The sequence below is a fragment of the Gastrolobium bilobum genome, unplaced genomic scaffold, assembly GCF_033153095.1.
Source record: "Gastrolobium bilobum isolate Gb01-03AN ecotype WA unplaced genomic scaffold, APGP_CSIRO_Gbil_v1 utg5060, whole genome shotgun sequence".
Taxonomy (NCBI): domain Eukaryota; kingdom Viridiplantae; phylum Streptophyta; class Magnoliopsida; order Fabales; family Fabaceae; genus Gastrolobium; species Gastrolobium bilobum.
The window spans coordinates 279,070-293,900 of record NW_026899124.1 but is presented as its reverse complement, the minus strand read 5'-3'; the positions used below and the strand labels follow the sequence as shown (position 1 = coordinate 293,900).

General features: G+C 32.1%; 1 protein-coding gene across 1 annotated transcript; it reads right to left on the bottom strand.

The window, feature by feature from the left end:
• Nucleotides 1-7,523: 7,523 nt before the first annotated feature.
• On the bottom strand, nucleotides 7,524-10,469 carry LOC133287468 (uncharacterized). Its single transcript, XM_061485092.1, has one exon. It carries the CDS (start codon nucleotides 10,401-10,403, stop codon nucleotides 8,142-8,144), a length of 2,262 nt encoding a protein of 753 aa, XP_061341076.1. The 5' UTR covers nucleotides 10,404-10,469; the 3' UTR covers nucleotides 7,524-8,141.
• Nucleotides 10,470-14,831: the final 4,362 nt, after the last annotated feature.

Here is a 14,831-nt window from a genome sequence, read left to right as displayed (position 1 = left end):
TCCTTCAAAAATATTTTTTATATTGCGAGGACTCGAATGTATTTTTCTTTATTATTATCACTTGAATAATAGTTATTGATTCAAATTAGTTTACAATGAAGAGTTTCTTTAATGGTTAAGAAAGTGTAGCAAGGGATAAGGAGTTTTAATTGTAATTAAAACCCAACTCGGGATTGCTCTTATAGTTGGATCAAAGAATTAAAGTTTGTGGGGATACTTAGGGAACTGACTCATCTCTAAAAGATAATTAGGATCGGTACATAAAAAAAATATACTTTCTTAATTGAATTTTAAAATTTGGGTCAGAATCATTTGACATTGATGTAAGCTATATTTTTAATTTTGATTGTCGATTATATTTACATTTAGGAATAGGATATACTTATCATCAATTAAGTGTACCATTTTTTACTACCAAATCTTAATCGTTAATTTTCGTCATTATGACAGTTATAATTTAGGGAGAGATTATACTTACTATCTTTTTTTCTTATTACTTCTTACTATCAAATTTTAACCGTTAATATTCGTCAATCTATCGGTTATAATTTAGTAGAAATTAATAATTAGTTAATAAATATGACCTAAAAAATTCTAACTGTTAGATGACGGAAATTAACGGATAAGATTTGGTAGTAAAAGATAGTAAGAAAAAAGGTAGTAAGTATAATATTTTTCTATAATTTATTGAGAATTAATAATTAATTAATAAGTGTCATCCAATAGATATAACTGTCAGATTGAAGAAAATCACCGATTAAGATTTGATGATAAGAAATAATAAACTTAATTGACGGTAAGTGAATCTCTTCCGTTATATATAATGAATCTGATTTATCACATATATAAGAATTTAGATACAAATAAATCAATAGCTAAAATGTTATGTATTTAGAACTTAAAAAATTGAGAAAAAAATATCCTTCTAAAAGATGGTCATTTTAGTTAAAATTAATATTTTTATTTAAAATTTAAATTAAAAAGATCAATTTTCTCTCTCATAATTTTCACTCATTATGTATCTCTTTCTTTCACTTAAAATGAAATAATTTTATCCCTTCACCAAAAAAATGACACAATTACATGTTCTTTAAAAAAACAAACACCGCACCCTTAAAAATATTTAATTTTCATCTGAATTGTTTAAAGAGAAGTTACTTTAACTCGAAAATACTCACAAACAATTAAAAATATAATTAAATATTAAATTTTCAGCAGTACTCAGTGGCTAAGCCCACCAGCCACCGAACCACCTCATCTGCTATCATTAAAATACAACCTACATCATTTAAAAGTCCACCGGCACACATCATCTGTTATCATTAAAATGGAAAAATAATTTGGCAATGCAAAGTTAGTTTTGCATTAATTTTATAAATGAAAAATACTTTAATTTTTTTAAGGGACATGTTATATTTACAAACTCTTACAAACTACACTATCTTCTCCCGGGAAAACACTAGTTTCACTATCTTGTTCTCATGGGAGAAGATAGTGCAATTTGTAAAAATTTGTAAAAAAAGTTTGTAAACGGATCCTGCCCTTTTTTTATATAACACATTTATATATTTAATTTTACAAAGTAAATTTTTAAACCAATTAAACTCTTGAAAAAATTATATATTTTCACCAAAAAATTATGTACACATAATTATTAAAATATAATTTTCATGAATGTGAAAAGTTATATTCGTTATTTGTGGGATTAGTTAATGAGATTTGTATTTGTCATTTAACATGACACAACAAAGTTTTTTATACACACAATATTTTGTGAGGTCCATACTTTTTGAAGAAAAAAGAAAAAAGAAAATTACGGCATCCAATATGAATCTCTATAACATTACATAATCAATTTTCCTACAACATAACTCTTATAAAACCCTTAGTTAATAATTAACGCCACCGAGCCACCTCATACGCTGACTGCCATGTGCCATCCCTGAAGCGAAAGTGTGATGGAAAAGGATACGACTTCTGGAATAATGGGTATATTCCGTGAGAAATTTTTTATTTATTTATTTATTTTTTACTTTGGTTGGTGCTGCGTGTAACACGAAAATCGAAATAGTCCAAGACATTTGATCTTTGAAACAGTAAAAATGGGCGACTGGACCTATACCAATTAATAGTATATTACAGCGGTTTACATTTATTGATCACAAAAAATTTTTTACTCACATAAAATTTTTGGGACTCGCATGTTTTGAAGAAAAAAAAAACTACGGCACATAAATTTTTTATAACATAACACAATCATTTTTTCTACAACATAACTTTTATAAATCCCATATTATATATAGGATCTCTCTTTTCTCATGTTGTAGAAGAATTCTTTCTCCTATTATAGACACAAGCTGTGATGAGTCCCATCTCCTATTAAAAAACAAAAATAAAAAAAATTATTACACATATTTCAAAGTATAACTAGTGGGAAAAAAAATTCTTCTATAACATAAGAATTCTTTTCCCCTAATGTGTACATTTACTAATAGAGTATAAATGGGCGTTGCAGCCTATCACGAACATATGACTACTGTCTAGTTATATTAAATTAGATTTGATATATTATATTTAGTAAAATACAATAAAATCAGGTCTTAAAAAAAAAATTATAGCATAGGTCATAGATTTATTTTAATAAGTGTCGGCCTATAACTTTACAAACTGACTTATATTTTGCGATTTATTTTAATTAAAATAAAATAACTATTTACATAATTTTAATAAAAAATTAATATTATTATTCTTATTTTAATTCTTGATAGGTATTAAAGTTCTTATGGATTTAAATAGGCTAATAAATCTATGCCAAACCTTTGATTTTTGGACATACTCAAAATATATTTTATTACAACTATTTATCATAACTTTAAAAAGTGAAGCTTTATAAGCGTGAGTTTGGATCACCAAATAAAGAGAGCTTTCAATCTATTAAAAAAAAAAAGTTCTTTAACCTTGTAAATATCATTTTCATTAGCTAGTGTGATACTTGTATATATTTGAAGTTTTAGTGGACGTATCTTTTTTGTATTCTTTTAATTTTATATCAGTAAGATATAGTTATAATATAATTCTTTTTTTTCACTTTACACATCAACTGATATGATTGAGGAGAGAAAAAAAATAACTTTTTGTATTAACATTCTGTCTTACCAATAAAACATAATATAAACACACTAAAATGACACTAAAATAATATAAGAAGACTGTTATATTTACAAAAATTTTATTTATAAATTCTTACCAACTCTATTTTATTTGTAAGTGTAAAGAACCTTAGTATACACCACCTCAAAAGCTAGCTCAAAGAGTGAGAGTGCCTAAGGCCTTATAAAAGCCATATTAGTTGTCACGTAATCAATGTGAGACTATATATCTCAACACGCCCCCTCACGCAGGAGTCGCTAGAAGCGTGGAATTGCACATGCCCAATACCATGTAAAGAACCTTAGGATACACCACTCCAAATGCTAGCTCAAAGGGTGGGAGTGACCAGGGCCTTATAAAGGCCACATTAGTTGCCCACATAATCAATGTAAGATTATATATCTCAACAGTAAGAGTTCATAAATATAAAATTTATAAATATAAAGTCTCCTTTCGAATAATTCTTGCTCTAATTCTCCAACTTCAGGGGAATTTGCAAACATTCTGAAACGGAGATCACATAAACTAAATAAAAGGAATTGATTTGATTATATCAATTATTGAAGGTTCAAGTCGATTGTTGTGAACAAATTGTAACCTCAGTTTGCAAGATGAAGAGTTGATATGATGGTTGATGAATCGTAATCACTTATATGATGAAGGGAATAAGAAGTTTTTGCTGTTGAAGGGGTATAACCAAGGAACAAATACCTTATTAAAGCAATGCATATGTGTGCGCTTACGTTTATCGATATTGAACTAAACCAACACAAAAAAAAAAAAAAATGCAATTTGCTCATGAGTTTTGTCATTATATGTCCAGCATATCAAAAAATGGTATTCCAGCTAGAGCTCTGCATGGGTCAGGTCGGGTCAGGTTTTTGTCCGACTTGACCAAACTTGATTTTTATAGGTCAGGTATTTTGACCCGACCCGCTTTAATTTGATCCAAGTCAGGTCTGACTTGGATTGGATTTTGTTGAACTAGTTCAGAACCAGTTTGAATCTGACCTGACTTGGTTTCTGAAGTGGGTCTGACTTGGTTTCTGAACTGGGTCAAATCTGACCTGACCCTTTCTGAACTCGTTGAATCTCACTAGGATCATTGCCAGCTAAAACAACATCATCTACATACACCAATAAAGCTGTGAAGGAGTTATCAGTATTACGAACAAATAAAGAATGATCTTCTATGGATTGAATGTATCCCAAAGATTCCAGTGAATGAGTAAGCTTAACATTCCATTGGTGACTTGCCTGCTTCAAACCATACAATGACTTTTGAAGTTTACAGGCATCATTAGGAATGGACGAAGAAATCCCAGGAGGTAGCGACATGAATACCTCTTCATGAAGCTCTCCATGTAGAAAAGCATTGTCTACATCAAGTTGTTCTAGGTGCCAATTTTTGGCTACTGCAACAGCCATCAACACCTTCACCGTTGTCATCTTTGCAACCGAGGAGAAGGTTTGAAAATAATCCACACCTTCACATTGAGTATAGCCTTTAGCAACTAGGCGTGCTTTATAGCGATCCACAGTTCCATCTGGTTTCCTTTTTATTTTATACACCCATTTGCAACCAATTGGGCGTTTATCAGGTGGAAGAGATACTAAGGACCAAGTATTGTTCCTTTCTAATGCTTGAATTTCAGCATTCATAGCATCTTGCCAATGAGAATAAGAAGCAGCTTGCTTATAGGTGGTAGGTTCAGTTTCGATGGTTACATTGTGACAAAAGGTTTGGTGTGAAGGAGAACATTTTGAATATGAAAGAAAATCAGAAAGTGGATAATTGGGAGAAGAAACAGTACCTGAAGGATGATTGGTATGTGTCACACTTGATAAGCCACAGTTAAAGTCTGTCAGATATTGAGGTCTTGCTTTAGTTCTTGTAGAACGGCGAATAGATGGGTCATTGTTATCATGATTGACAGAATGATGATCAATAAGATCATTTTCTGCAGTGGTAATAGAAACAGGTAATACAATAGGAGGAGGTGCAGACATATGACCAAATTGATGAACATCATATTCAGTATTGGATTGTTGAACACGAGAAAAAATGGGGTTTGATTGAATATGAGAACTAATATTATGAAAAGGAAAATGAGATTCATGAAAGATAACATTTCGAGAGACAAAGATATTGTTAGAATGAATATCAAGCACTATGTAACCTTTGGTGCCCTGTCTATACCCAAGGGAAACACATTTTCTAGCTATAGTATCAAATTTGCTTCGATTGTGAGTGAGTGTGGAAGCAAAACATAATGAACCGAAGACTTTGAGGTGATCAAGGGATGGTGGAGTGTCAAATAACAAGTCATACGGTGATTTTCCTTTGAGATTAGGGGTAATTAATCTATTTATGATGAAAACAACATGACTTATACTATAGCACCAATAAACTCAAGGGAGATTTGACTGAAAAAGGAGTGCACGAGCTGTGTTTAACAAATGTTGATGTTTGCGCTCCACAATACCATTTTGTTGTGGGCATTCTACACAAGAAGTTTGGTGTATGATACCTTTTGAACTATAGAATTCTTTCAAGTTAAATTCTGGACCATTATCTGATCGAATAGTTTTGACAACTTTGTGAAATTGAGTTTCAACAAAAGATATAAAATTGCGCAGATGGGATCTTGTTTCAGCTTTGGTCTGCATTGGCATAACCCAAGTAAACCGTGAGTGATCATCAACCAAAGTCAAAAAATATCGATAACCACGAATAGATGTTAAAGCATGAGGACCCCATATGTCTGCGTGTATAAGATCAAAACAATGTAAAGATTCAGATACACTTAATGGAAAAGAAAGACGTTTCTATTTTGAATAATGACATACATCACAAATGTTGATATGATCATTACATGGAATAAAAGGAAAAACTTTTGACATAGTATTTAAAATTGAAGATGAACAATGACCCAGCTTATGATGCCAGATTCTTGAATCAGCTGTAATACTGTTGCAGCTGTTATTAGACTCGAAAATTTTATTCTGAACAAGACTTTCAAGCTGTGCTACAAGAGTGAACAAACCATTTTGTTGGTTAGCAGTACCAATCATCCTCACTGTGTTGTTCTGCATAATAGAACAGATTAGTGGTCGAAAAACTACTTGACAATGTGAATCATGTATAAGTTTGGTAATTGAAATAAGATTCACATGAAATTTTGAAACATACAATACATTTGATAGGGTAAGAGAAGCTGACAGATAAACATTTCCACAGTGAGCGGCAAATACTTGAGAACCATCAGGTAATTTTATGGAAATGGGATTAATTTGGCTTGGGCAAGAAAGAGAATTGAAGCAATATGTGATATGGTCAGTAGCACCAGTATCAAGTATCCATTGAAGGCTAGTGTTACCTGAGTTGGATGACACAACATTGGTTTGAACCATATTGGAATATACAACACTTTCTTTAGGATTCTGAATCAATCCCAATAAACTTTGATATTGGTCTTTTGTAAGGTGAAACTGATCTACATTTGCATTCTTTATCTCATCTGCATTTTCAGCACAGATGAAAGGATCATCATTATCTCCAGTAGCAAGATTCGTTTGTCTGTTGATGTTCACTCTGTTCTTGAAACCTGGGGGAAACCATGCTTCTCAAAGCATGTTTCAACTGTGTGATTGGTGCGACCACAGTGGGTGCATACTTTCCCAGGATTGGATCTTCCTCTTCCATAATTCGATCTGCCCATTCCTCTATAGGAGCTTTGGCCACGAAATTGTGATTCACGAAATTGTGATTGATCATTTACATTCAAGAATGCCTTTGCTTGAACAGTTGTTTCAACTCTGATTTTCCTTTCTTGCTGAGTAACTAATGAGAAGGCACGATTAATATTCAAAAGTGGCTCCATCAACATAACTTGGGATCGAACATGTGCAAATTGATCATTTAACCCTCTCAAGAATCGAATAACACGATCCTTTTCTCTACTTTCTTTTGCATGTGACTGCATCATTATTCCACAAGCACAATTCGGAGTACATTTACACTTTGGCAATGGCTGCAACATATCAAGTTCATCCCAAAAAGTTTTAAGTTTAGTAAAATACTGAGTTACATCATTATCACCTTGAGTCAGCTGATACATGTCTTCTTGAATGTCAGCAATTCTGAAGACATCTGTTTGAGAGAAACGTTCTCTGAGATCTTTCCATACATCAGACGCAGTCTCCATCCATACCATTGAATGTATGATAGATTTTGCAATGGAATGGTGTAGCCATGACAAGACCATTGTATTGCAACGATCCCACACCAAGAACAAAGGATCAGATTCTTGAAGAGGAGCTGAGATGGTGCCATCCACAAATCCGAGCTTATTTTTCGAACGCAGCGCCATCTTCATGGAACGGGTCCATGTATGGTAGTTCTTACCATCAAAAACTGGAGACACTAGCACCAATGAGGGATTCTCATTTGGATGCAAGAAATACGGACTTTGATTATTCTGAACATCCATCAACGGGGATGTTGAAGAAGGAACTTGACTCGCAACTGGTTGAGCCATTTACTCTGATCAGAGAGCTTACTGTAATGCGGAAGCGATGGACAGTGAATACCAGAGCTTTATCAAAGCTCTTATACCATAAAACCTGAAAGAAGATGAGGAAGAAAATAAAAGAAATACATTCTTATTGATTAAGTGATTCTGATACATGAGGATCACTACTTATACATGAAAGTAATCAAGAAAGAGAAAAAGAAAGTTACAACAGAATTAACTGAAATAACTGTAAAGGTAACTAACTAACTAACTAACTAACTGATATAGCTAACTATAAAAGGAAAGCTAACTACTGCTAATTAAAATAACTACCGCTAATAGTAACACAAATTCTTATTGCAGGTTAACATATTGGTGGATCTCAGCTTACATAAACTTTATGCATAAAGCAAAATCTGAAAACTTCTACAACAATCAATGTACAAAATTGTAAATCACCAGTGCCTCTGCTTTTCACTCAATATTTAGGCAAAGGTCGCTTGATTTGGGAGGAGCTATCTGAGTGTCATTCTCCAATGAACATGGAACAATGGGCAAGCAACCTTTTTGCTTATGCATTAAACGCCAATCTTCAATGTTGGTCCCTCGGCAGAAAGCCAAGTTGGGAAATGCTCTTTTTTCTAGCATTTCTATAATCTTCTTGGTTTTACCAAGAATGTAAACTGCTTGTCTGACACTATCCTCCCTCTCTTCAATGGCACTATTCAAACACTTGGTAGATATAACATGAGGTAAGTTAGTGAGACATGCACCCAATATATCAGAAATCATCACTGTTAGTGCTTCAAACAATCTCTTACTCGAATGGTCTTTCATGATTTCGTGATTTAAGAGAGTAGTTTTGCTTATTCTGTACATGGAGTTAGATGCCAATAATTTGATGGGCCATGATGAAGGGCCAACCCTCGCGCATATATTGTGATATTTGGCTTTAAACTTCTCATACCTGATTTTTGCAGCATCAACTAGTCTCTCAAGTGTCTCTTTGGGGCTCTTATCTTGAATGGAGAACTTATAAAGATCCACATCTAGCCACTTATCATAGAGATCAACTCCAAGCCACACAATTTCTGCTGCCTTTCTGACTTTAATTAATTTCCCTTCTTTGTCCAGGTTATTTTCTATGAACTTTACATAGGGAAGCCCTTCATTTAGAGTACCTAACAACTCTTTTACTGAACACCTATCAATGTTTGGAAGTGCAACTATAATGCTTGCTAGTGTCACCAAAGGAAGTGACCAACTATTTGGTGCTTCTCCAGCATGTAAAGAAAGAACTTGATCACTGTCAAATGCTCCCACTCCCTTCAATCCTTGCAAGATAGAACATTTCTCTAATAATTCCATTAGAAGTTTTGGCTGCTTTTTTTCTCCAAGTTGAATCCAGTGATTAGTGGCATCACGATTGTCTTTCATCATCACTTCAACTAGTTCTTCCTCACCTTCAAGATGCAGAACAAAACATCTTAGATCCTGCTTTTGCCCTGATCCCGAGCTAATGCTTGAGACACCACGATCAAATTTGGCTCTCAACTTCTTGCAATAATCGCAACATGCAAAGATATAGCACATGAAAAATATTGAAACGTATTGTGTTGCTTTACTCACTAGCACAATCCCTATCTGAAGTTTAATACAGAAACTCAATACAAGTATTTTTGCATCATGGGCCAATTTTCTGTATTGCTGATTATGAATTCGAAAACCAAGAGGGCTTTCTTTTATTAGCACCAACTTCTCAGTCCAGTAGCCTTCTAATTCGAATCTTCTTTTGCGGCTCTTACCCCTCACTAGTGGGCACCTATAAGTTATGGCAATGAACCATCTACCTGCAGGACCAATAGTACCCACTCCTACTGCAGCAACCTGAACTATGAGAATCAATATAGTGGACCATTTGTAGTCACACTCACCAGTACAAAATTTAAACGACCATGGCATCAAGTAAGATCGAAGCATAGCCTCTATTAATGTCATGGTACTTAGAAGACAGAAAGCACCAGATGCAGTACATATTACTGACCTTCCAAGAACAAATTGAGGGCTGCTGGTGTGTGCCATCATCCAAAACTTCATTAATTCATCTCTGAGTTTGTTGACGACATGATTAACCTCCCCCTCGATTTGGTTTGAGCTCTCTCTCAGTGCCACTTCATTGATCTTATATTTCATCTCCAAATGATGCTTCATCTTTGGAAGAGTTAAGGCAGAGGAAGTCATAGTCATCAGCAAAATGAGCATGAGTAACATGATGACAATATGTTCCACCCAGAATACATAGATAACACCGGTAACAAGTTGGATGCAAATATTCACAATCATGGTAATAACTAGTATGCCCATAGCCACCATGTTCATCATAGATTCTTTGTTCTCCGTGACACCAAGAGAAGGCATAGAGTTAGCCATTATTGTGCAGATCAAGGCACTGCTGCTAAGTTTTGCTAGCTGATCATGGTGATGAGGCATGGGGGTGTTCAGATCCACAGACAACTTCACTGCAACAGCTATCAAGGCCAAGGAAGTGGCGTTTAAGCAGAAATATTTGCAAGGGAACCAGAGTTTGCGACCACGAATTCCATATATGAGATCTGCAGCCATTGCTATGAAACATGCAAGAGATCCTGCTACTATGTATATGCCAATCCATGGCATCGGTTTGCTGAACTTGGTGACGTCCATGTTTCCATCAGTGTTGCAGCCCATTATTGCCATCTTTTAGGAAGTGATCTTTCTGTTCTTGGTCAGATATTACTGCTTCTGCTCCATAGTTATATATATATGTATATATATATATATATATATCAACAATCAAGCATCTAGCTTTGTTTCCGGTTTGGAAAAAATGATGTCTTTCCAACCACTCCTTTGTTTCACATCGGGTGGAATCACTTGACAATTCTAGTGGGAATTATTGATTTGTTGACTTATTGATCTAGTGTTATACTAGTGTAATTTATTGATTTGTGGTGATAATTTTTTTAAACACTATTAAAAAATGTTAATATAAAATAGTAAACGATATCTTGAGAAGTGAGAGGTAGAGAAAATGCAGACAAGTTAGGTGACTAAACGGCGAAAGTAAATTGACAATTTTGGTAACTAAGAAATGTTGTAGACTTTTTTTTTTTTTTTTTTTAAAAATATTTCAATCAATTTTGTGGGAACTGTAATGTGGTTCTTATTAAAATAAAAATAATATCAAAATTATTTTAAAAAAAAACATATATATATATATATATATATATATATATGTCATCACAGGTGTTATACTCTTATTGGTGGTACGTAATCACCGTAGTATATTAAAATTTTTCGAAATTGAGAAAGTGGAATGTGAGGTACTGGGTCACATCCTCTAAAGCATGGATACGCTGCTTTAAAAAAAAATTGCGTGTCGTATATGATACAGACACGCTCCAACACGCAGTCAACATTTAAGGATATATGATCAACTTTTGAACATGTTCTGACATATTTTTTTGACATGTAATCAATTTTTTTCGACACGCTATCAATGTTCGGACACGTTTTTTTTTTAAATCTTAATTTTATTTTGTTAACTAAATATAAAAAAAATAAATTATAAATTATTTTTTTTCTATTACGAAATTTGACATGAAAAATTAACAAAGTACGAAAAATTATTTATATTTATATTTATGTTATGAAATTTAAATATTTGATTGGTTATATGACTTATTATAGACTCTTATATGTATTAAATATAAATTATATTATATATATTAAAATTTTTATTTAATATCAAAACATGTCCCAACGTGTCAAAATATGATATTTTTTAGAATTAACATGTCGACGTGTCGTGTCCCGTGTCAATGTCCATGCATCATAGGTCACATCGACTGGAGTTTTTCTTTCTTTCTTTTTTTTTCACTTTTTCATTTTGGAAATGGTAACTGGAGTTTTCTGTTTTCAACCTTGGTGGGCTTTCCAAATTGTCTTTTATTCGTTAGAAATTTGACGCAAAAAACAATGAATCATACGTGCATAGTGATGTCATAAAAAATCTAATAAACTTAACATTTGACTTAAACTTTTGTGGCTTACAACTGTACAGCCGCCTACATTTACGTGAAATTCAAAAAATTAAAAGATAAATATGTATGATTAATTTATGGATCCTTTTTTCTATACAATATGAGATTTTTTTTTATTATAAACACAAGATGTGGTGGACTCCATCACCTATTAAAAAAAATTATTACACATAATTTAATATCTCACTAATAGAGAAAAGAATTCTCCTATAATATAAGAATTCTTTTTCTCTTAATTTATACATATAATTAACTTTTTTGCATTAACCAATTATAGACCTAAGTTTTAAGGTAAATAATACGAAAAAAAGTTTCTGATGTTACTTTAGATAACTTTATCTAATGTTTATTGAAACGACGTCGTTTTGGGGTTGAAAAATTAAAAAATTAGAGTGGTAAAGACTATTATAACCCTGAAATAAATTAAAACTACAAAAATACCATGATTTCCGTACCAAAATGACGTCGTTTTAATGAACATAAGATAAAGTTATCTAAAATAACATCAGAAAAAAAAAACCCAAATTTTTTTTTATCAAAAAACTTGACAGAAATACTTTTCGTTGAAAATTTTCAATGAAAATGTGTTTCGTTAAAAATTTCAACGGAACGAAAAATGTTTTCGTCGAAAATTTTTGACGGAATTTGAATTCTGATGAAATTTTTTTCCGTAAAAATTTTTCGATGAAAATGTGTTTCGTCAAAAATTTCGATGAATATGGTTTTTTGACGAAATTTAGATTATGTAAAAAAATTTGACCAAAAAAAATTTTCGTCAAAATTTTTTACTGAAATATTTTTCGTAAAAAAATTTGACGTAATTGTTTTATGTCAAAAATTTCGATGGAAATGTGTTTCGTCAAAATTTTGGACAGAAATATTTTCGTTCAAAGTTTCGAAGGAATTTAGATTCTATGAATAATTTTGACTGAATTTTTTTTCTGTAAAAAATTTATGTCAGTGATTAAGGCAAAATCTGGTTTCGTCTCTAATTTCGTTGAAATTTTTTTGATGTATATGATTTTCATCAAAAAAATTATCAATATTTTTGACGAAATATTTTTCGTCGATAAATTCAGTTGGTATTTGAGACCTTTCTAATAATGTCACTTTTAAAAATTATTCACATTTATGTAATTTTCACATTTTAATGCTAAGGGTAGATAAGTAATCCTTAAAACCTCCAAATTAGGGGAGCTTTAATTTTAAGGAAAATGAGGGTTTTGGAGGGTTTAGTAAAAATTTCTAATTTATTTCCCTCATTTTTTTAAACTCACAAACAAGAGAAGAATTTATTAAAATCCTCCCTTTCCTTTTTCTTTTCCTCCTACAACCAACTCTCAAAGTTAATAATATTTGGTTCGTTTTTTCTGCAGTTACTGCAGATAATTATCTGCAGTAAGCCCAATACGACGTCGTTTTGGGGCGGAAATCATGGTATTTTTGTAATTTTAATTTATTTCAGGATTATAATAGTTTTTATATTTATAATTTTTTAAGATTTCAATCCCAAAACGACGTCGTTTTGGAAAGAAATGCAGATAACTTATCTGCATTAACTGCAGAAATATTTTTCCCAAAAAATTTCCATCAAAATTTTCAACGGAACACATTTTTGTCAAAAAATTTTGACAGAAAATATTTTCGTAAAATTTTTGACGAAAAATATTTCGATAAAAAATTTTGAAAAAAATATTCTGTCAGAATTATTTGCATAATCTAAATTTCGTCGAAAGTTTCGAATTAAACTTTTCCCTTAAAAATTTTGACAAAACAATTTCCGTTGAAATTTTCGTTAGAACACATTTCCATCGAAATTTTGAATGGAAAACATTAAGGAACAAATTTTGACGGAATTCTTTTTTTGTTAAAAATATTAGATGGAGGAAATCATTTTCGTCAAAAACTTTTGACGGAAACTAAATTCCGATGAAATTTTTTATTGTAAAAATTTTCATCAGAGAAAAAATTCTGTCGCTTTTTGACGAAAAGTATTCCGAAAATATGATCGTCGTTTTTCGTCGTTTGCAACGTAGAAATTTCATCGAAAATATGATCTTTTTTAGTATTGCGAAAAATACATAAATAATTTTGTTAAAAATTTTAAATTTTATTTAATTTGTAAAATATAATAATTATATTGATTTTTAAAAAAAGGTAAAATGGTAAAAATATCTCATTAACTCTCCATTTTTCTCCCTTACCATTTTTTTAAACTCCCAAACAAGGGAAGGAAATACCTTTCAATATTCTTCCTTCCTTCCCCTCCTTCCCCCTTAGATTCCCTTCATTCCCTTCCCCTCCAAACTCCCAAACAAAGCTAAAGGAGAAATTTTTTTTATCATGGAATCATGATTTCCTTTAAAATGGTGGGAATGAGACTTTTTTCTGGAAAAGTGACAAAAAAATTGTTTGGTAGCCCAAAATTTTGTTGGGAATATTAGGTTAATTTTCCTGTGTCAATATTTGGTTGTTGATAAAATATTACTGGAAATGTGGACTAAATTTACAATAATAACCTGTTATTTTGAATAATCAGTTTACAACGTTTATTTGTCCGAGTCTCTCTCTCTCAATCGAATTTCAGACTCGTTATTTTGTGGGTGTCTACATTTCCCCTCATCAACTCTACATTTCCCCTCATTTTGTGGGTGTTGACTAGATAGCTTCCTTCTCTGCTTGCGTTTCTTAAGATATTCTTCATCATATACGGCTTCTCCAACAATATCATCATCATTGTCAAAGTCTGCCTCATTATCTAATACTGCGTCGACGAACTCTTTCTCTGAATACCGCTTAGGTTTCTGTCTTCACCGATTGCTGATGTAAAAAATAAATTATTAGTCAAAATTAGATAGAAGGCACCAGAACAGATTTCAAAGAAACAAGAACTACACACTGTCTATCCAAGATATATATGTCGTGAGTAACAACAGTATGAGTGAATGAATAAAAGGGTAAAAGGGACCCAAAAAATTTGTATAATTTATCCAAGAAATCGGATTCTCCAAATACCACATAATTTGTGGTCTTTGTTCATGGTATTTGTGGGTGTAATTTGCACTACAACCAAAAAGTTAGA